General features: G+C 36.0%; 3 protein-coding genes and 2 long non-coding RNA genes across 14 annotated transcripts; 3 read left to right on the forward strand and 2 right to left on the reverse strand.

Annotated features, from left to right (window-relative positions):
* The first annotated feature begins 765 nt into the window (after positions 1-765).
* Positions 766-5,792, forward strand: LOC103442211 (uncharacterized). 8 transcript variants are annotated; one of them, XR_011579492.1, is made up of 12 exons: positions 766-899; positions 1,170-1,386; positions 1,537-1,634; positions 1,853-1,931; positions 2,388-2,459; positions 2,790-2,878; positions 3,504-3,586; positions 3,803-3,883; positions 4,019-4,186; positions 4,619-4,705; positions 4,795-4,844; positions 5,562-5,792. It is a non-coding gene; the product is annotated as an uncharacterized lncRNA (long non-coding RNA). The 8 variants fall into 8 exon arrangements; XR_011579494.1 differs by lacking the exon at positions 1,853-1,931 and adding an exon at positions 3,353-3,390; XR_011579489.1 differs by lacking the exon at positions 1,853-1,931.
* Positions 5,793-5,795: 3 nt separating this feature from the next.
* Positions 5,796-6,569, reverse strand: LOC139194541 (beta-galactosidase 7-like). Its single transcript, XM_070819327.1, has 4 exons — positions 6,472-6,569; positions 6,266-6,378; positions 6,103-6,169; positions 5,796-6,006 (listed from the first exon to the last, which is right to left on the reverse strand). Exons 1-4 carry the CDS (start codon positions 6,565-6,567, stop codon positions 5,887-5,889), a joined length of 396 nt encoding a protein of 131 aa, XP_070675428.1. The 5' UTR covers positions 6,568-6,569; the 3' UTR covers positions 5,796-5,886.
* Positions 6,570-10,296: 3,727 nt separating this feature from the next.
* On the forward strand, positions 10,297-11,843 carry LOC103432403 (putative FBD-associated F-box protein At5g56820). Its single transcript, XM_008370587.1, has 4 exons — positions 10,297-10,484; positions 10,605-11,241; positions 11,618-11,788; positions 11,832-11,843. The coding sequence occupies exons 1-4, from the start codon at positions 10,297-10,299 to the stop codon at positions 11,841-11,843; spliced, it is 1,008 nt and encodes a 335-aa protein (XP_008368809.1).
* Positions 11,844-13,900: 2,057 nt separating this feature from the next.
* On the forward strand, positions 13,901-16,144 carry LOC103432402 (F-box protein At4g22280-like). The gene is made up of 4 exons (XM_017331114.3): positions 13,901-14,074; positions 14,334-15,339; positions 15,462-15,608; positions 15,700-16,144. The coding sequence occupies exons 2-4, from the start codon at positions 14,359-14,361 to the stop codon at positions 15,994-15,996; spliced, it is 1,425 nt and encodes a 474-aa protein (XP_017186603.3). The 5' UTR covers positions 13,901-14,074; positions 14,334-14,358; the 3' UTR covers positions 15,997-16,144.
* A 220-nt stretch (positions 16,145-16,364) lies between these two features.
* On the reverse strand, positions 16,365-18,721 carry LOC108173083 (uncharacterized). Of its 3 annotated transcripts, XR_011579042.1 has the most exons (5): positions 18,211-18,721; positions 17,882-18,109; positions 17,703-17,769; positions 17,041-17,110; positions 16,365-16,836 (listed from the first exon to the last, which is right to left on the reverse strand). It is a non-coding gene; the product is annotated as an uncharacterized lncRNA (long non-coding RNA). The 3 variants fall into 3 exon arrangements; XR_011579041.1 differs by lacking the exon at positions 16,365-16,836 and having other exon boundaries at positions 16,866-17,110; XR_011579043.1 differs by lacking the exon at positions 16,365-16,836 and having other exon boundaries at positions 16,866-17,110; positions 17,882-18,127.
* Between the last annotated feature and the right edge of the window lie 4,381 nt (positions 18,722-23,102).

Here is a 23,102-nt window from a genome sequence, read left to right on the forward strand (position 1 = left end):
GATAAAGTTGGGGGCAGTATCGGTGTGTCGTTAGAGTGGGGAGGGCCCGGTGATCTAAAAATCTCACTCTGGTTATATATAATTATATTAAGATAATATGTAAAGTATTTCGACAATTACATCATGAATTCGTACAACGTGATTTGCTTCCTAAGCTTTTATTTTAACTGGTACAACTACCAATTTCCCTCTTACTATCATGTTATACCCAACTTTCATCCAAAATGGTCACGTCACTCATTGAATGTTATTTGTGATTTTTTATTTCTTAACATTCTTTTTTCTTTTCAAAATGTTCATTTTTAGCGAGACATTAGGTGAAAAGTTTTTTAGGAAAACTAATGAAAAGGGCTTGAAAACTTTGAGTTTTAATGATAAGGACAAAATAAAGGGTAAAGCGAATAGTACCAAAATTGACTTTTTAGTGTAAAAATGTGGTTTTTCATTAAAGTTCCCAAGTTTTTTGTGTTGGGGGGGGGGGGACCATGAATGTACGGAAAAAATTGCAGATTTACAATAGTTTAGTGGGGGAAATCGATCAAAACAAAAGTTAAAGTGGGAGATAGATCGGCAATGGTGTGCCACCAGTTTGGAAATCTACTAAATCTTTATATACTAAAACCCAATCAGGGTGGTACTGTGGATGACCAGTGGTGGGACGATTTTGCCCCTTCAAATTTTTTCCTCTTTGCGCTTTGTTTCAGCTTTTCTACACTGAAATGACGCTTATACCCTTGCTTTCCAGGTGTTAGCCATCGCTGCATCCTCTTCATGCTTCTATTGCTTTTCATTGTTTTGTCTCGAACTGCTCTTTCATTGTTTTCGGTTTTGCTGTCCGTGGATCTGTCTCGCTATCTTCTTTCTCGGTCTCACTTGCTCTCAGACTGGATAGTTTTTCGGTGAGTTATTCGAATCTTGCATCTGGGAGCTTTTTTTAACCAAATCTATCGATTTTGTTTTGTTCAATTTGAAGTGTTAAAAATTGAATAGTTTTTGGGTAAATTTTTTAATTAGATTGTGTTATGGGTTGTGATCAACCATTGACTTGGTTTGGGAGTTTTGATTTAATGCGAGAGGTGGGGAGTTTTCTTGGGTGAAATTTTAATTAGATTATGTTTGTAGTTTGAGAATTTTCTAGCTTGCTTACAAGCATGCAATTTTGGTAATAGACTTGGAAGGAAATCGGTTTCGAGGTTTGCCAGATTTGTGGAGTTGTGATTGGGGGTTGAAGATTTTGGTGTTTTTGCGTTTGTTTTCATCTGCGATTGACGAATTTTGGCCGGATCTGTTCCCTGTTTTTTTTCTCTGTTTGAACGACGGCTGCCTTTCGGTTGTTAAGCGACGACTGTCTTTAGATCGTTGGAGAATAAATTTATTACAACTGAGGTATATTTCATAACTGTTGTGTTTCACTTTTGGTTCTGTGTTTTTGTTAATTTGGATGAAGTTCTAATAATTTTGTTTTGGATCAGTTGTTGTCCTCTGTTAGGAGGTTTGTGTTTAAGACTTGAGAGTAGTGGGGTCTCTTTCTTGCAGGTCCTGCTGACACCAACTCATCTAGCCATTGTGATGGAGTAACTGGGGGAGAACTCTTCGAGAGAATAATCAGTGCTGGCAGATTTAGTGAGGATGAGGTAAAGTAGTTTCAAAGGCAGAGAAAATTTTATCGAAAATGTTTTTAGTGTACAGTCGGAAATATGGGATGACTGAATGTCCCTTGAAATGGAATCCATCTCGATTTTTGTTTAGTTTTAGATAGGGAAAGTTAGGTCTGAAGCATTTTTACGTAAACAGTGTCATAATATAACTAAAACTTACATAATTTTTCGATTTAATTGTTGTTTTGCATCAGGCAAGGAGGAAATAATTTGTTTCAACAGTATACAACTTAGTTTCAATAGTATACGACTCAGTTTTTGAATAACACTCAGGTAGTTTTCGAATAACAATATTACTAATTAGTTTTCTAAATGCCAATTACAGCTCTAAATTTTGTCTTAAGTGGAGTATTCTTAATAATGTGTCATTTTGTTGGCACATCAGTACGTTTTGATTGTATCTCTGCTTAGACAGAGAATTGTTAACGTCTGGGTGAGAACGTGGGCTTGCTCATGTTTTAGTCTCTCTGTCGTATGCAATTTTACTTGGCATTCTTCAATGTAGCTATAGTTAAGGCAACACTCTCAGTATTTCATAATTTTTGAGAAGAATTATGAAATACTGAGAGTGTTGCCTTAACTATAGCTACATGAAGTTAGGCTTTTATGTGTCATCTTGAATAGTTATATGTTATTGCTTCAGATTACTCCAGTGCGACATTGTTGTTCTCTTACTTACCTCTCAAGCTTGCTTAATATACCTAATCTTATTATTGTTGTATTGTTAAGGAATACTCAACCGCGGTTCCAATTCATCGTTATGAATCGGTGCAATACGGGTACAAATTCTTTATACCCACGGTACGAATTCTTGACACCCAATGTTAGTTCCTATATTCTCTCATTTGGTTGATTTAATGACGGAATTGGTGGACACCTACAAAATTAGTTGAAGTTCACTGTAAGCATATCCTATATGTCTGATTGTCTGGGATATTGTAACTGTTTTTTGGTGCATATTGGGGAATAGATTGCTTTTAATTAGAGCTTTTCTGATGGCAACCAATACTCGCCTATATTGGGCAATTATTATTTTTTGTTTATCAGTTGTAGTGGCATACTAAGTCATGACTGCTATAACCTCTAACCTTCACCTTTTTATTTTTATTTTTTATTTTTTTTATTTTTTAGCTTATTGAGGTGAAGTTTGCAATCCAATACATGAGAAGAGTTATCCAGAAAAAGGCAAAATATGACATATTAACGTGAACACCATTAAGGTATCTTATCTATGAATATTTTTTCTATCTGTTCTGAATCTATGACTAAACAAGTTGACATCCCGTATATATGATAGGTTGAATCTGTTTGTTCATCTATATATATAACACGCCTTTACTCTTTTAAACCACTATTAGAATTTAATTATGATTAGAATTAATTGATGTCTGGGGTGTTTCAATTGATCATCTAGGAAGAAATATACGGTTCTTTAGTAGCACCAAAGGCTTGAGAGTAGGAGTTCTTAGTCATGCAAATGGTTTGCTTGCTAAATCTATTTCAAGGCTGGAAGAAGAGTTAAAACATATGTTATTGTCTTATATGTTTGTATTTGCATGGTAATGATGTTGTTCTTCTGGTGCAAAAATCTTCCTTTGAATGCATTTTAGCTTAGGCTCTACTTTTCTTTCATTTCAACTTCATTTTCATGTTCATCGTTTACTGTTTGTATGTGTTTTGTGTTGGCATTGAAGGGTGGTGGTCTGTCATTTTGTTCTTCTTTTGTCTAATTGTAAGACCTTCTAACAATTGAATTTATTTTATGTGGAAACAATCATTTTGATCCCGTAGTTTGAGTTGTTTCAGTTACGTATCAATACTTAACATTATTTTTATCATTTACAGATGTGTGCTTTTCAAGCTTTGTTATATTCAAATTTTAATGCACTTGATACTTACTTCAGAATCATTGGCATTGATCAAATAAGGTGACCAAATTCTTATCATTGATCATTCAATACCTTCTCTCTTTGCTAAGTTTTTTCACCCCTCTTAAAGCTTATTAACTTTGATATGCTTCAAGTTATTCCTTGGTATAGAATCCACCTCAACTGCTTTCAAAATAATCAGATATTCCTTTGAATTATTGAAATTTCAAAAGAAATTGATTTAATTTTTAATTTTTATATTTTTTTTATATTTAGGCAGGCGAGAGAAAAGAAATTGACAAAGCAGAAAGCTTTAGTGAAAGCTAGAAAGCTTCAGTGAAAGCTAGAAAGCTTCAGGTAATAATTTATCAAGTTATTCCTTGGTATGGAACCCACCTTAACTGCTTTCAAAATAATCAGATGCTCTTTTACATAATTATATGAATTTTTGAATTTTTGAAAGAAATTGATTTAATTTCTTTTTGTATTTAGGCTAGCAACAGAAAAGGAATTGACAAAGCAGAAAGCTTTAGAGAAAGCTAGAAAGCTTCAGATAATAATTGTGAATATATTTTGGGTTATTCTTCTTTTCATAAGCTCGAAGTGCAAATGGTACTTGAAATGCAATGCTTATTTTGTGGTTCACAATTTTCCTGAAAGGTATTAAGATAGCTTCTTTTGTCAAATTTTCCTTCCTTTTTGGTTATGGTGGGAATAATACCGGTTCATCTTTCAGAGGAAAAAACACACCAGTGCACACTCGGAAATAGCTGGAGTTATTGGCAAACCTCACATTGTATATACATGCTTTACAATTTGTGGAAAACCACATGACTTCTGAAAATGATAGTAGTAAATATGATGTATTGGGACTAATATTTTATTAACATGCTTCTGGCGGTATTGGAGTTATACCAGGATTATTTCGTGCATGAATATATTTCTACTCTTCGTTTAGGCATTGAAGATGATGCAACTCTAAACTTAACATCTTGATAGATTGGAAGTAGATATCTGTTTTTTATTCTCCACACTTTTGTCTAACTTCTTTTCGAGTGATAGTTTAGTTATTTTCTTACTGCTTTCTTGCAGGTTACATACATATGGTTTATACAAAGTAAGAGTTTCTGGTATTGGGAATTATCAGATATCTGCAATAATGAGAATGCAAAGTAATAGGTTTGTCATTTTTTTATTTATATTAATTTCTTATTGTTTCGCAGATTAATAATTATGAGACTGATTATATTTATTGTGTTACTGTGTAGTGTTGCAAGGTATAAATTCTATTATGAATTCTTCAGCTGATTTGGGGCAGGTGATATGAACTTTTATCTAAAGTTTATTTGTTTTGTTTCTTCACGATGCTTAATGTCATCCGGAAACAAATAGTATTTATCATCACCAAGTGGTACAAAAAGTATTTTAAATTGTTCTTTAACCAATCTATCGCCAAGTTTTCCAATGGGTTTCTTATTTTATTATCCATTTTTTCTTTTGCAATAAACCAAAGTCTTTCCATGCTCGAGAGTTAATGTGTGCTCAAAGAGTTAATTTGTTTTGTTTGATCATTCTGTTATAATATTCTAAGTAGTTGCAAGTTTTAAAAAAGGAGGATAGGTCTTTTTGTTCGCTGAGAAAAAGGGAAATGTAGGGAGACAGGTCTGTTATATGAACAAATTAGCATGGTTCATCCTAATGCTATATAAGTTAGGTTACTGATTTGTTCATCCTAATGGTATATAAGTTAGGTTATTGATTTGTTTCCTCATTTCTTCATTGGTGATTCGTATTTTCAGTGATTTTAAGAATAGGTAATAAGTTTTTGTCAAGAGTTAATGTGTTTAGTTTCATTTTTTCTAATTTCTGTTCTATATGGTTTTGTGTCATGTGAGTGGAGTTTCATCTGATTCGAGGTTCTAAAAGAGAAACATAACTTTTTATTTATTTGGTCAGAGGAGGGGGGAGGAAGTTCTGTTCAAATTTGGTTTTTCCAATGGCTTTGGAAGAAATTATATCGCTATTGTTATTACAGGTGTCCAGTTTGCAGAAATGACAAGGTATGCTACAATCTATTCTTCTTTGGTAGATTTGATTCAAATTGGTAGATTTCGGCAAGAAATAAACTTTTATCTTTTCTTTTAGTTAAAGACAGTTAGGACATCAATTTGTAAAAGATATGAATATTAACAATGGTGATAGAACCATCAATCCATATAGTTGTAAATAGATTTGAACATATATGTAAATATTATATATTATTGCATATCGTGTGTATTTATAACTTTCTACATGTTTTATACAGTTTTGAACCTGCAACATCGCGCGGGCACCGTTGCTAGTAAATACTAAAACTAAAATCATAAAAAGTTGGCTGAATTATAAACCTGAGCAACTATAATAGGTCCCCCTTGCGAAGCAAAAAGTTTCTCCTGCTTCATCATATCAACTATTAGGGTTGTAAAGTTTGCCATCTCCCTCTGAAAACATAAACAGTATAACAAAAGTAGAGTAAATAAACTGAAAATAGAAACAAACCATTGAGTCAATGTCATGTATATTTTTCAAAAGTTTACCTCAATCACAGGATTGTTTGTCCTCAATTTGATGCCGGGTATGTTATGCAGCCACACAGGCAAACCTCTGCAGGAAAGAGTTGAAAAATATTATAATATGTTGAGCGTAGACAAAATTAAAGGTCAAAATATAAGTGTATAAGTTGGGAAAAATAAATGTTACCCATAATTCCATTCTGCACAAACATATGGTCCAATTCGAAGAACAGCATAGAGCCCTGTCTCTTGGATGGCCTTAATGAATCTTACTAGGTCCGGATTTTCGGTGAAATCATACTAATTTAACAATAATATTATGAGTGAATATGTACACTTAAAATGGCAAAACAAAAATAATTATGGAAAAAGAAGGGGCAAAAGAAATTAAACCTGACGACGAAGAGGTTCATGCGCATTCCAGAACACATGAGTCTCAATGGCATTGAGACCTCCGTGTTTTGCTTTTTGGATTAAGGATGGCCACATCTATAAAAGGTATTGTTAGTTTGGTGACATGTTGAGAATTTTCTTTGATACTAGTGTTTTGGTAGGGCGTTTTTAAAAATTGAGTCTAAACTTTATTGATATTTTAAAGTTTCCCGTCTAGACCTAGCAATTTTGATACAACGTGTGGTGATCATATTTGCATTGAAGGTGACTAAGTAACTAAAATTCATTATAAAGGTAATCAGTTAACATACTTCAGGATTACTGCGGGGTTAGTGAATGGAGCCAGATATTACAATTCTTCTTTCATCATCAATTTTTAGGGCATTTCCATCATATGAAACCCGGAGAGCAGAGCAAAACTGAATTAGCAACAGGAGAGCAGAAGCCAGCAACAAAACTCCCATGGTTGACATTGGAAGTCGCAAGTAAAAGTCTAATTAATAACTCTCTCTCTCTCAATGGGATTTTCACCAATGCTCTAAGGGTACGTTTGTTTGATGTTATTAAGGGCGACTGGCTTAACTGGGACTACAGTCCCATGTTTGGCGCAGGTTGGGATTAAATTAAATGAGACTAGCTGGGACTCGCCCAGACTACGGCCCTCGCTACCGCATCACTACGAATCCCACGCTCCACCATGGGATTGCTAAGACCCCCTATAATCCTGTCTTCTGCATCATCAGCTACTGCGCGCCCCGTCGCCCAAATCGACCTCGTCGCCAACTCCAACACCTCGCCAACGCCTCGTGCTAGAAATTTTCTTGCCCGCCGATTTCCAATATGTTGAGAAAAAACCCAGAAACCCTAGATCCCCAAATTGAAATTTGAAATATGAACAAACAGAAATCGCAGCCCAACACGTCAAGAAGATGTTCAACTTGAAGAGATTGGGGCGTTTGGAATTGAATTGATCACTTCAAAATGATGTTTAGCTGTGGTCTATCGACAACTATTCCTAGTCTTCTCTACATCCTTGTCTGAATCTTGTCTCAAAATTGACCATAGTTATCCTGCAGAACATCTACAAACAAATTAATAACACATCTTGAAGAGATTGGGGCTTTTGCAACTGAATCGCACTAGATGATTGGATTCCATTGAAGAGATTGGAGACGGTGGTTGGGATTTTTGGAAGCAGAGAAAATAAAAGGTTAATATCAGTGAAGAAGAAGAGCAGAGTATAGCTTTTGTGAATGCAATGAGATAAAAAACATGAAATAAAAAAATTATAAAACTGAAATAAAAAATTATAGAAGTGAATAAAAAATAGAAAAATATTAAATTTGTCACTTTAGTCCGACATTGCATCAAACGTTTCATTAAACTAGTTCAGCTTAGTCTAGTCTAAGCCAATCCAGCTTAGTCCCTGCAGCTAGTCTAGTCCGAGACAGTCCGATGCAACAAACGCACCCTAAAGGATGTGAAAAATGTGTGGAGAAAAAGTTGGCAATTAAGAGGCATAGTTTGAACTTTATGGTTGTATTTGAAATGTAGGTGGATGCCGAGATAACAAAATAAGACTCATGACAAATAGATGGGGCTTCATTGTCCGGATATTCTGAGTTTGTTAAGAGGATGAAAAGCATGGCTTTACTGGGATATTCTTGTTTAGTCTGGTTTGAGCTCAGCCCTTAGTTCACTCAAAATCTATAAATAAATTACACTTAAGACAAAGGTTGTTTGATTCCAACGTGAAATGTTTTTGGCACGAGTACAATTTCATATAGAGAAGTTATATGTCATGATTGTCATCAAATATATAGTTAATAATTACATGATAACTACATAAAAATGGGATCCTTTGTGGGGCCTCTACCACATCAAACTTAAGCAACCCGAACTCTCTATTTTTTAAGTCGCACTTCACATATCATACTTACAAAATATTAACCAAATAAAAAATGTTTGAGGTATCTAAATGAGTTTAAAGAAATTGACAACCACATATTGTGTTCTAAGAAACAATGAAATTTCATCATAACAATTAAATAGACAAACGGTTTCAGATTGAATTAATTTTTTGCAATGATGAACTATGAATAGAGACTTAAAAAGTATACTGTTCGGATCGTTAAAGTTCAATGTAGTGTGAGGTCCTACTACTAATCCCATTTTTTCTGAAAACAACGGGGATATGTGTATGTTGTTGAGAATGAATCTCACATTGATAAGATGATGAACCTTGCATGGGCTAATCTCCATATTGCCAATTGTTTTTATGGTGGAACCTCAACTTTTTGCATGGTACCAGAGCATGTTGTCCAACGTGTGAAGCTCAATGGCCACACGTGCTCCACATCACCCGAGTTATGTTGTTCATGTGTTAGAACTTAGGCTTGAAAATTTGTCACACGTGAGGAGACATGTTGAGAATGAATCACATGTTGATGAGAGGGGGAACCTTGCATGTGTGTTTATAAGTAGTTGAGCTCATATTGACGGTAGGAGAGAAATTTGATTATAGAAAAAAAGATCATTACACCTAGTTAGCAGGTCATAAACCATACCTTTCAAACAATAAGAAAAAAATACATCAAAAGAAGAGGACAAAAACCTTATTCCTCTAGAAATAAAATAAAAAAGCTACAAGAAAAAGGGGAAAGATGCAATATAATAAACCTTCCTAGATTTGGTTCACTAACTATTTACTTGTCTCAGATTCCAGGGTAGCGGTACAGGGGCAAGCTTTCTCACTAATAGTGACTGCTACCCTGGTCTGCTCAGCGATAGAGCCATCTTCTTTGGGGCGGTGGAGAAGTGAGGTGCAAACAAGAGTGAAATGAGACGTCAACTGGGTTGAAGTTTTGGTTCGAAGATTCAAGCCGGGCAGCTTTTCCCTAGCAAAGGGTTCACTCGTCTTCTTCAATTCAATTACTATAAAATTGAACTGATGATACCGGCTCGAGGATCCATGATAGCCGAAAGTGCCATGGGCCGGTCGGGCCATTGGACCAAAATTTATGTCCGGCCTGGTCACTTGTTATGAATAATGTCGTGCATTATTTAAATGAGTTTGAACTGTGCCGTCTCTTTAAAATGGGTCGTGGCCGTGCCGTTTTTGTGTGGGCCCACCCATTTAACACCTCTAATTAATATAGAGGCAGATTGTCTGCCGTGCTCTTTTCATTTCTTCATATTTGTGCGGAACTCACGTCAACATTTTATATTGATTTTTTTATAAAGATAATAAGACAAAAAGCAATATGAATATAAAATATTGACGTAATTTAACCGTGACCGTACAAATAGAAAAGGATAGGAAGGGTATCATAACAGAAGAGCAGACAATCTGCCTCCTATTAATATTACATTTGCTTCAGTTTCAGGTGAGTATCTCTAATCTCAAAGCTGTCAGCCTGTCACTCCTCACCATTTGTAAGGAGTATATATACAAAGAGATCCAGCAGCTTCTGCCCTTACTTGTCCTCTTGTTTCTCAGCAACCAAACAGACTAAAATCGGCTCGACCACTCCATAACAAGATCAGGTATTTTCTTTTTCTTTCTCTAAAATTAACCTCCTTTATATTCCTTTTTTTTTTTTGGTATCATGCACTGTTTGGATACCAAGTAAAAGCCCAGAAAAAAAATAAATAAATAAACAAACCTAGCGCCAAACGTTATAGTATATAAGGAGAAATTCCATGAATTTGAAAAGTAGAATTTTAGGGAACAAAGTTTTCCATGCATTTTCCATGAAAGTATATAATGGTTGTCCGTTTTTTCATTAGGAAATTCCCTTAGAAGATAAGTTCATCAGATAATAAATGGGTTCAAACTCGAAGTTTCGTAAAGCATGCATTGAATGCAATACTTTTCGCATTCTTTCTTCCGTTTCAACAAGAGATGCTGTAAAAACCAGCGTTTTGTCACACAGATGGTTCAATGTGTGGGCTTCTGTTCCCGATCTAAGCCTAACTCAGACTTCTCCGGAAGAATTTTCCCGTTTCGCTGGGTTTGTGGACCGTGTACTTTTCTTTCGCAGCTCATAAAAAATTCATGCATTCAAGCTTCGTTGTAAGGTACTGAACGACGATTGTTCTAGGATTGATTCTTGAATTTGCACTGCTGTTAGGCGTAATGTTGCTGAGCTCGAACTTGATCACTTCGTAGACTTGACGCCAAATACATATCAGGGTTATCAGTTGCCAAGAAGGCTTTTGTTGTGCAACACTTTGGTGGTTTTAAAGCTGACTTTGCATTGTAACGATATTACCGTTACTCCTAGCTCAGGCTGTTTTCCAAGTCTCAAGTTTCTCCATGCTACTGTGCGTTATCTCGTTGGTGACTTAATGGAGAAGCTCTTTTCTTGTTGCCCTGTACTTGAAGATTTGATTATCGATGGAGATCTTGAAGAAGATTCAATTTTGAATTTTAATGTCTCTGCACCTAATCTAAAACGACTACGAATAAGCTTGCACATTGATCCATTCCCTTTTGATGGAGATGATATTTACAGAATGGGAGATTATTACTGCAAGATTCTTAACGTTAATGCTCCAAATCTTGAAGAGTTCAACCTCCTCGAGAACTTTCTGGCAAGCTATTCCTTTAACCATGCAAATTCGCTAAGCAAAGCGAAGATTGATTTGGGAGACCTGCATGTGTTCAACAACCTTGACTTTGTGCACAAGTCTGCTGATCGTATTTATAGTCTTTTTGTAGCAATTATCAATGTTACACATTTATCACTTTCAGCTCCAGTTTTTGGGGTAAGTATGCTCTAGCATGTTCCATTAGTGTCTAGTGTCTAGTAGCCTTTCTGCATACTATTATATATGTCAATGGACATTCTATATTTGTCTGGAGCATTGGTTTGACCTATGCACTTTGTTGTCATGGAGGATCGTTGCACTGAAACTCGAAGCTATTTGCCTACGTTAAATAATCTGAAGCACTTGGAGCTGCATCTTCAAGCCTGTTACTCTTGGCAATTTTTGACAAAGTTACTGAAGATATCTCCCTGTTTAGAATATCTTGTCATTGAAACTGTAAGTAATACATGGATTTACACTTTCGGTAAATGGTAATACTGTTTCATTTGCACTATTCCATGGATTGCCGCGTTTATGTTTTAAAAATTTTTAGAACATCAAATGCTCTCTGCATCTCTACGAGCCTATCTTTGTACATGAATGGTGTCCAACGGAGCTTGTACCTATTTGTCTGTCATCACGAGTCAAGACGATTTGCATAAGGGGACTCCATGGGCAGCCAGATGAGATGGAGGTGACAAAGTACTTACTAAAGCACGGTAAGGTATTGGATATGGTGAGAGTTTGTACTTCTGAATTTCATGCAGGAGGAGAGATGAAGTTTCGACACGAACTTTCAATGTGCCGAAGGGGTTCAAAGACTTGTCGAGTTGAATAGGTTTTATGTCGATTCCAATTTTAAAATGTAAGTGGCTCTCTCTTCACTAAAATGATTGTAAATGGATCCACTTTCTTTGTCCATGAAACATTGAAACATGAATTTCTTGCAGTATTTTTGTTTTTAAATCCTCTCCACTTTTTGAACTTCTTTAGCGTTGGTGGTACTAAGATCATGGGAGTAGATAAAACATGAGAATAAAATATGGCTGGCTCTAAGGGACAATATGTTCAAGAGACCATCTACTTGAATTATACTGTGTAGACCATATGATGTGCGGTTGATGGTTAGACTCTTTCTTTAAATTATTAAAGAAAATATTCAATCATCAACCTCCATATCATATGGTCCATAAAAATATGAAATAAAAACATTGTTTCCCTAACATTTTCTATGATGCTTTTTGTCTTAGAGGATAGGAATCTTGTTTTGATCGACCCATTTGTTTCGACCAAAGTTTGTCTTTGTAGTAATTCTAGAAACTCATTACGGCTAAATTAGTTAGAGCATCTCCAATAAAAAAAACAAATTCGAGATGCAAAAACCACATTTACATCTCATTCTACACTTTCAAAGGTGTATAATTTAATTATACTCTAATGGAGGATAAGTAAATTAATAAGATTTTTTTTTCTTTGACTGGCGAAGTCCACCTCCACAAGATTTTTTTTTTTTAATGTAAATTTACATTTTTATTTAAATCTTCCTTCCAACAAATATGAATTTTTTACATCTCTCATTGAAGGGTTTTTTGTCTACAAAAAATGTAAATTCGCATCTCCTTTACGAAATGCTCTTAGAAAACGTACTAAAAAAACAACTAGATGGAGGGATCTAAAATGACCATCAACAATTCATTGATACGGATTCATTTGTAGAACCTTATCCAGGGGATCTAACATGACCAAAAGATGTAATTTTGCATCTCCCATAAGAGGTGCTCTTAGAAAGTCATTACTACCAAAAAAAACAAAATATATATATATATACACAAAAAATATATTAGATGGAGGGATCTAAAATGACCATAAACAGTTCATCTTGGACCAATATTTTAATAGGGTAATAGTGCGTTTCTAAACTCTCCCTCTTGTAAATTACTATTAACATTTTTGTACCTCTCCCCTTAATAATAAATTCCTTAATGTAATGTTTATTATAATTTGTTTCTAATTAATTATCCTAAATCTTTTTGTATTTACAATTCTTTATTAAAAATAGGGTAAAAGTTATTACGGCCCACCTCTAATCACTCCAAACAAGCCATAAATTGACGGAGGACGTGCCAAGGGTGAAGAGACGGAGGATGGGTAACTGGATAATAACTCAATCAGGAGTAACAGGACCTTAAAATGAGGATTTTAGGACCTTATTAAGTTGTCAAATATTTTAAATTTTTTGATCTAAATTAATATAATTTTGTGATTAATATGCATTTGGATAAAGAGGTCGCACTTGGTGTGATGGCAAGTGCCTTCGTCCATGAGCGGTAGGTCTCGGGTTCGAGACTTGGGAGCAGCCTCTCCATAAATGGGGGTAAGGCTAGCCGACATTCACCTTTCCCAGACCCTGCGTAAAGCGGGAGCCTTGTGCACTGGGTACGACCTTTTATTAATATGCATTTGGATCTCATATGACCTTAAAATGAGCACTTTAGGAGAGCAGGACTCTTAAAATATGGAGTATGAATTTGTTATGTAACTCAAAGTTAAATTTTACCAAAATTTTAGGACGTGTGGTTGAATATAACTCTAGGGTCGTTATAGAGTCCATCAAACTCTAGGGTCGTTATAGAGTCCGTCAAACTCTAGGGTCATCATAGAGTTCGTCAAGATCAAGTTCCAAACAGTTCAGATCCCCTCAATCGGATCCCCTCCTGAGCATAGGGTGGGATCTTCTTGACCGGACCATTTGGATCATTGAAATTTAATCCAACAGCTACAATAATTATAACTTTTAGAGGTCTCTATATTTGTAGTTGTTAGATCAAATTTCAATGGTCCAGTTACTTAGAAGGGGATCCGGTTCCCCCTCTTTTAACTATCCTGTTCAGTCTTCACTGTATATGCTGTCGTTCAGTGTGACCCAGTTGCTCATTTTCCCGCCGTTTCTCAGCTACCAAACACTGTTTATCTAAACCTAGAAGGCTCCACCGATTCAGTAACGTATCAGGTATTTTTCTTTTTCTTAGATATCTTGTTTGTTTTTATTTTCGCTAATGAATTCGTTTGTTTCCTTTTGTATATCTCTGTTTGGATTTCGGGAAAACTTAAATCAAAACACGTACTGCCAAATCTCACAAGTTTTGCTGTTAACTGAAAACCCTAAACCCTAAAAACCCTTTGAAACAAATTAGATCTAACAAAGAAAAGAAACTTGGTTTTTTTTCTCTCTTTTAGAAGTTAAAGTTGTTTCTTTTGGATCTTAACAGAATTTTGGCTCGGTTTCAAATCAAAATGTCGTTAAAAGCATGTATTGGAGATAGGATAAGTGGATTGCCAGATGAAATTATTTGCCACATTCTTTCATTCCTTATAACAGAGGAAGCTGTAAAGACTAGCGTTTTATCACGTAGATGGAAGAATGTATGGGCTTATAATCCCAATATTGACCTATGCGATCTCGGATGTGGAAGAAGGATTAATTCAGATAATTTTGAGGGAATCGTGAATCTTGTACTTCTCTCACGTGGCTCCTTAGACATTCATAGATTCAGTCTTACTTGTGAGGATTTTGTGAACTATTCTTGTTTTGACGTTTGGATTCGCAGTGCCGTTAGTCACAATGTTGTTGAACTAGTACTTGATCTTGTTGATGGGGGTTTCAGCCAAAAACTGGATCTTATTGATGGGGAGACCGTGTCCTATTACGTGGGTTTTGAGTTGCCAAAAAGCTTGTACATGTGCAACACATTGGTGGTGTTGAAGCTAAGACTCCAACCTTCTTTTACCATTACTCCTCCGTCAAACTGTTTCCCAAGTCTCAAGTTTCTCAAACTCATGTTCGATTGTCTTGATATTGAATCAATGGAGAAGCTCATTTCTTGTTGCCCTGTACTGGAAGATTTGAATATAGATTGCAAACTCGTCGATCTTGATGAGTTTCCAGTATTGAGGTTCAATATCTCCGCACTGAAACTAAACAAGTTACAAGTATATTTGTACCAAGGTACGTCTGAAATCCCTCGTGCATACCAAATATTTGTTAATGTCAATGCTCCAAGTCTCGAAAAGTTTGATCTCCAAGACGAATATATGGCGATCTATTCTTGGAACAAGGCAAAATCCTTAAGCAGAGCGAAGATTGATTTCAAACAGCTGCACCGGTTTCAGGGCATTGACAATGACTATATCCTTGAATCTGCTGATCGTATGCAAAGGCTTTTTGAAGGGTTGTTGTATGTTAAAGATCTTTCGGTTTCAGCTCCACTTTTTGGGGTAAGCTAGCTCTAACTTATCCCCTCTTACATGTTGGGATTCGTCAATGGAAATTCTCAACTATGTTGAGGAAATATAATTTTGCTTTGTTTATAATTGATATATACTTTTTCTGTGTGAAGGATCCAGATATAATGCATCAATATCATCTACCTACGTTTAATTATTTGAACCGCTTGGAGCTATTTCTTCATACATGCTGCTCTTGGAAACTACTGACAAATTTTCTCAAGAAATCACACAATCTGAAATATCTATTCCTTCAAAGTGTAAGTATATGTAAATTCACCCTAAGCTAAATGGGACCTGGGTAATCTTCAATGACTTGATTTTAACTTTTTTATTTTAAATAATCTTCAGAACGCAAAGTGTTCAGCTTTTCGCCATGGTTGTGACTTTTTACACCATGTATGGTCTCCGCCAAGGTGGGTACCCGTTTGCTTGATGTCATGCCTCGAGAACATTTGCATAAAGGGATTCCGAGGACGAGCGGATGAAATGGAAGTGGTAAAGTACATGTTGAAGCAGGGTGAAGTCTTGAATAATGTGATAATATTTACTTGTGATTTCTCTGTAAAAGACGAGATGAAGTTATGCCAGGAGATGTCAACGTTCCCAAGGGCTTCAAAGGCTTGTCAAATTGAATTTCGAAGATAATGTTATCTAATTATTGATGTGGATTCCATTTTCAAGTTGGGAAGGGGTCCCTTCTGTATCGATGGAACTGCAGTCGTGTTTTGAACTGATGTTATCTGCTCTTAGCTTCTTTAGCTTTGGAGGAATGAGATTATGGATCGTTATGTGTTTGCCCTACGTATTTGCACCATGGACTTGGACCAGTTGACATGTTTACCTATTTAGAATGATAATTGACAATTGTTCTGATTCATCACTTGTTCAGCGTATAATCTAAGTGAAAATATCTGAGACCATTATTGAAGTTTGATGTGGGGAAGTCGTTAATCATGTTTTCTATTTATTCTCTCCTTTTCTTTGATCGAATTTATTTTCTCTCCGATCCACGATTTAGCCAATTCCAAGTTAATATGCCTAGTTTTCATGTGTTATTGACAAATCAGATAGAAACAACGACTATAATGTGTCATTTTTCCTTTTTAATAAAACAATTTTGGGAATGAGGAATCGAACTTTGGACCTATGACCTGCTCTGTTGACCCTAAAAACTACTTAGCCTACGTAGCACGCAAGCCGAATAGCTAATAAGCTAACTACGTCCTTCGGTCGAACGCAGGGCGTGCTAACTCATCAACCGAGCTTAGCCGGGGAGTAAAATGAATGTTGATGTGGCGTTAGGCACACTGCTGACTTCTTGATCTCGTGATTGCGATCGAGGAAGAAACACTTCTCAGCCTTCAGGTTTTAGAACTTGAAGACAAGGCTGCTAGTTCTGCGAAGTTCAATATCGAATTCAGCTTTTAGTGTGCCGAATGTAGTAATGACAAACATCGACCGAAGTTGAGGCATGTTGGCCATCACCTGAAGGTGACATAATCAAAAGGTGCAAATGGTGTAAAAATGTGAATAAATTAAAACCAAAACTATAACTTATTTAAATTAATAAAGTGAGTGCGCAGTAGTGGGTAGAACCCATAGAATACAAATATTTAGAGCATAGATGACAAAAGAGTGTGCAGTCGAAATTAGTTAAGTATTTAATACACAACCGGAAACAGTTCCTACATTTATTAGGGGTATGTCAGAATCGCCGGCTAATCCTCATACGCCACAGAGTAATTCAGCTATCTAGGACCTGGAAGGGGGAAAATAGAAGGGTGAGTGGGCAAAAACAAAGGTTTATAAAACACAATTATTTTCCGAACATATTAACCCCTTGCTATAAAACATGTATGGCTTCCAGGAAATCATACTACGTATAAGTATGAAAACAATTGTAAATCAGCAATACTGCTATAAATACACCAAGCCACAATATCTCAACAATAGCATAATGAAATTAGGTGCTCATCAATCTATGCTAACACACGAGTTCATGCAGATAATTTCTGACATGAACATGACTGGGTGTAATCATAATATATAAGCTCTAGTGCTACAATCACGTGAAGACTAGCGCGGTCACCTACGAGTTGGAGTTGCCTAATGCAACATGTATGACAGGATTGACACCTAGTATGATGAGCAAATATAAAGTGTATGAGCATGCCATACAAATATATAAATCTCAACAATAACAGCAGTTTTTATTTTAAATAATTCATGGCATAATAGGCGTTAAATCAATCTAAAGGCGTTAAATCAATCTAAAAGCATTTATGGAAACTATAAAACTTTATATATATATATATATATATATATATATATATAAACAAATGCCCACTCACTGATACGTCGATGGATCGTAACCTCCTAACCTCGCTTGTCCTCGTTCCTCATCAGGGTAATTTTCACCTGTATGTGAAATAACTAAACTAATTAATTTAATAAGACATATACTAAAAGCTAGGTAGATTTCCTCATAGCTTACTCAAACGGAAGGTTTAAATATACGAAAATGTTCTACTTGATGTTGCGGACCCGTACACGTCAAGCACTCGCTGGTAGGAGGCCAGATGTGCCCTCATGCGCCGCCTAGCCCACGGCCACACACGCGCCCATGCGTTGGCAAAGCTGACATATTCCAGGGAATATTCCATCAGACTTGATGGAATATTTTGTCAACTTTGACAGAACATTCTCCTTTTTCTCCGATGAACCTTCGTCGTCCACCGTCGTCTGGTTTCGTCGAAAACTGGAAAAAAATTCAAATCTTCATAACTTTGTCAATTCTTAACTATTTTCAAAGAAATTTACATGGAATTGAAACCCATGACGAGGATAACAAGTTCGTACCTCTTGAAAGTCCAAAAGGTGGACGGAAATGGATCAAATTCTACTCGAGAGTCTTGGCCTTAAGTTCATCGTCCCAAAACCGTGGGTTTCTACGTTGTCTTCTCTCCAAACCTAGGCTAGTGGTCACAGGGAGTCGAGTAAGTGCTTCCAAAGCTCCCAAAATCGTGCAACACGACCAAAAACACGTCGGAGTAAAACCCATCGAGTCAGAGCTTCCGAGTTAACGAGTCAAAACTCAATCATTTTCGAATCGTCTTGTACGGATGGGTTCATGGGTTCGAGATGAGTGTGATGGTGGTGTTTCTGGGTTCGATCTGCAAGTTTTGATGATGGTGTCTATATGTGTGTGTGTTGCAAAAAGGAAAGACTCGGGCGAGGGAGAGAGAAAAAGAAGATGAGAGAGAGAGAACTTTTTGATTAGTCCAAAAAGAGAGAGAGAGAGAGAGAGAGAGAGAGAGAGAGAGAGAGAGAGAGAGAGAGAGAGAGAGAGAGAGAGAGAGAGAGAGAGAGAGAGAGAGAGTGTGTGTGTGATTTGATTGGGTGCAATAATGTGGGAAGCAAAATAATTAGTGGTGAGGTAAGTCACAGACAGGTTTTAAAAAAAGGGAAAAAGGATAAGATTTAGTGCAATCCAAAGGTAACACAAAATTTGTCTCCTTATCAAAACAATGTTTTTCAACACTAAATAATTAACACGCACGTGTACAAATTTACCCGTTGTTAGCACACTTTAAATGTGCATAACTTTTTTGTTACAAATCCGATTTGGGTCTAATTCACGCTCACGCTATTGTAACAACGAGTTCTAATTAATTACGATAACGAGAAAAATAAATTAAAGCCGAATAAGTATGTCCACGTCAGTTTCCACTTTTACCAAAAATGGCATAAACGTCAATTTACACACTCGGGGAGAAAATTACATAGAAAATTAGGGACGGGTCGTCACAAGTATCCTGGTAACACCTCACTTCACCAAGAAGGCTGAGGAAAGGACTCGAAAATCCTTGTTGGTCGAGATTTGGATAGGTAACCAGTCGGTCTCGAAACAGTGTTGTTTATCCAAACTGAAGGTGCTCATCGGTCGACTGGTTCTACAGCTCCAGTGTTGTTTATCCAAACTGAAGGTGTTGCCATTTGCCTCCACAATATTGTTTATCCAAATTGAAGGTGTGTTGGCGGGAAAAAGGAAAATAAAAATCTCAAAGTCTTTGAGAGGTTGTTTACACAGGCAATTGTGTGTTGGTTTTGAAGGGGGCCTTAAATGATGCACTCCCTTCTCTATTTAGAGTATACCTAAGCATGTCATAAAAACTGAAAACTGACACACACACATACACACACACTAAGCAGATACTTACTAGCAAGGTTTTAAAAGGCGACAGGCGCTAGTTAGTCGGCAGGCAGAGGCCTAGCACCGGGGCGTCTAGGTCGGGGCCCAGGCGGTTTTATTAATTTTAACTAAATTTATTTTATAACCAATATATAAATGTCTATTTATACTTTAAAAAAACACATAATTGTACTAAGATACATCAATTGCAAAATAAAATAAATTATATATTATGAAGTATAAGAACACAATGAAAACATGGGGGTACAAGCATATAATGAGTATTTATCCACGTGTTCAACAAGTCAATTACAATTTATTGAAAAAATAAAATGCAAAATGAAAGTTAGCTATTTTATGTCTAAGTGAGAATTGCGACTTAGGCAGGGCTGGGTGGGTGCCTAGGGATTAATCGGTGGCTTGCCGCCTAACACATAGGCAGGGCCTAGGCAGTTCTAGGCGAAGATTTTTAGAGCAGTGCTTACCGATAGTATAGCATTCAATTTCATACACTAGCGGTAACTAGTGTAAATTAAAATTATAACCAGTCATTGTCGAATAATTCGAGACAAGGACAAGCCGAGAGTATATAAATATAGTATCCCAATACATGTATAAGATGAATAATATGACATACACTAGTCGTAACTAGTGTAAGCTGAATGGACATGTTCGTGGTATGAACAAGCTGAACATAATATAAATATAAATCGTACATGTGCAAGCAGTATCCTACGACCGTAGACTTGGTACAAAACTCTAAAATATTAATCCTAGAACATTGGTTGTCAGTCTTATGAGTAGCATAATTTATTGGTACATGATTGGTAACCACTCGAGTCTGTGCATGTCTGTTGTCATGCCTCAAGACTATTTGCAAACGGGGATTCCAGGGACGACGAGATGAGTTGGTGGCAACACAGTACTTGGTCAAGCACGGTAAGGTTTTGAATAAGGTGAAAATTTATACTTGTGATTTCCACAAAGAATCAGTGGTTCAAGGACTTGATTATTGATACTTTGAATAAGATATAGAAGAGATTTTTAAAGTCCCGTCGTGGTTCAAGGACTTGTAAAATTGAATGAATCTTCTTCCATTTATATTGATTGTGCCTATTATTGTGGAATAATAAAAATGGAAGGTTAAAGATTAGCGGGAATCGAACCCACATCATTAACTTGAAAGGCTAGGAGTTATAGTCAATGTTGATTCATTTGTGAATGGACCTTATCCTATCTGATAGAACACGAGTGTAACCATATTAAATTAACTCTACTTCCTAAACTCCCTTGTAAGTTTGCTAGACAAATCTAAGTTTTGCTATATTTCAAAATTCAGAGCAATATTTCAGTTGTTATTACCTATATATTGTTTTAGTATCTTGTAACTTGAAGTCTCTCTTTACCTTGTGGTTTTTACTCCTTCCTTTTGAGCAATCTTGATGGACATGTTCAGCATTGTGTTCACGTTACTTGCTAAAATATTAAAAATCCAACTCCGTTAACGAACACACTGTGTAGACAAACACTTGCAGCCCTCAGTTGTTGAGCCAACCTCAGAATATCAAACCCTGAGCCCCCCACCATTAGCCACGTTTTATGTTTAGGGTACCTATTACCAAACACATCAAACCTCAAATATTAACGGGTTAGATGAAGTCGAGAACGGTATATGAACTGTTTCTTAAAGTATTACTCGTAGATTTTGCGTTGCATGAATGCAACACGGTATGGTATTGTCGATTTTTAGTTATAATGCTTCTCTCTGGAATATTACTTAACCTAATACATGATTGATTCTGCTTATGGCATACTATAGCAAATCAATCCTTCACCCTTGGTTCACTATAATACGGTGAACAGTGCAACGACGAGTTCTTACTACAAGTCACAAAACGTCATTAGCTAAGGATGAGACTGTTGATACTTACGGTTTGCTTTTTGAGAGTAGTTTCGTATTCCATTTGAAAACATTTGTAATTTTTTAAAATGATGAATGTAACTAAATTACTTGGTATTCGTTAAGTGTGATCATTAATATTCGATCCCACCGACCATGTTGGTGCCTCATGTAAAATTATTAGCTGGACATAAAGCAGCTGCTCAATTGAGCACCCCAAAACACAACGAGGATGAGATGAGGAAGTAGACGTTGAGAATGAGATAGACCACAATGAGTGCATAACAAGTTAGCATACGCTCGGTAGTCACTTCTAACATTTGATGCAAATATAGTCTCTCAACCACTTAGATATAGACCACAACGCCATTGACACATGCATGAGCAACCGTATCCGGAAAATCCAAGAATTATGGGCATCGATGGTTCCAAGTCACTTATAAGAGAAATACATGTAATTAGAATGTTAAAGTGACAGTATCTTAAATTTATTATGTAACATTATCGAAACAAAATCAAAACACATAACATAACGTGATAAACTTAGAATGCAATATTATACCACCAGCCCGACATGATAGGCTTAGAAATTTAACTCTTGAGGGTATTTGGCATGTCATTGTCTCTCCTATAGTTAATGCCACAACTGCCCATATCTAATTAATTCCATCATTTTCCTCAACCAAATAATGTGGCTCTAGAAATGACTCATAACTATAGAAAATTAAGCATATTTTTCTTATGGGGAACAATATTTTCTTCAGTAGTCGGAGATTATTTGAACAGATTTTCTGCCCTTTCATTTCCCGTGCCCTCTTGTTTTATACGGTCACGGTTAAGCCATGTTAACATTTTATATTATTTTTTATAGAGATAATAAGATATAAAAAATAATAATATAAAATAATAACGTGATTTAACCGTGACTACACAAATAAGAAGTCACGGAAAATAGGAGGGTAGAGAATCTGCCTCTATTAACTCGTCATTCCCATAGAAATTGGAATGGCCCTCCATATCCACCGACCAGCCACAAAATTAAGGTACAGAAATAAGCATACGTATGCACCGCCCTTGCTTTATACACCCGATATGTATCATGCTCGACTGGTCATGCATCATACTGCAGATTGCAGACAGAAATAAATCAGATTTGCGCGGTTCAATGAAAGTGACATTAAATTTTAATGTCGTTTGTATGGTAGACTTAGCAAACCAGTTACGTTCATGTCGTTTTGATCTCATATTCGGTTGTTTTAACAAGTCATGTAGTGTTAAATTTTTTATCTTAACGAGTAATTTGATAACAATCATGACCATGTACGAGTCCAGAATTTGTTATTTTTGTCGAATCATATAATAAATTGTCAGGACTAGTCTATGTTAACAAGTGAACATATTACTCAAGGAGATGGATTGTATGCCCTTCCATTTCCATACTCTCTCCATTCTTTTTTGTTTATGTGGTCACGGTTAAGTCATGTCAACATTTTATATTCCTATTACTTTTTATTTTATTATTTCTATAAAAAAAATAATATAAAATGTTGACATAACTTAACCGTGATATGAAAAGAGTATGGAAATAGAAGGGCAGACAATCCACCTCCATTACTCAATCCACAAGTTCTGAACAGTAACCAAAAGAACCTTTGTTTT

Source organism: Malus domestica, chromosome 03 (assembly GCF_042453785.1).
Source record: "Malus domestica chromosome 03, GDT2T_hap1".
Lineage (NCBI taxonomy): Eukaryota > Viridiplantae > Streptophyta > Magnoliopsida > Rosales > Rosaceae > Malus > Malus domestica.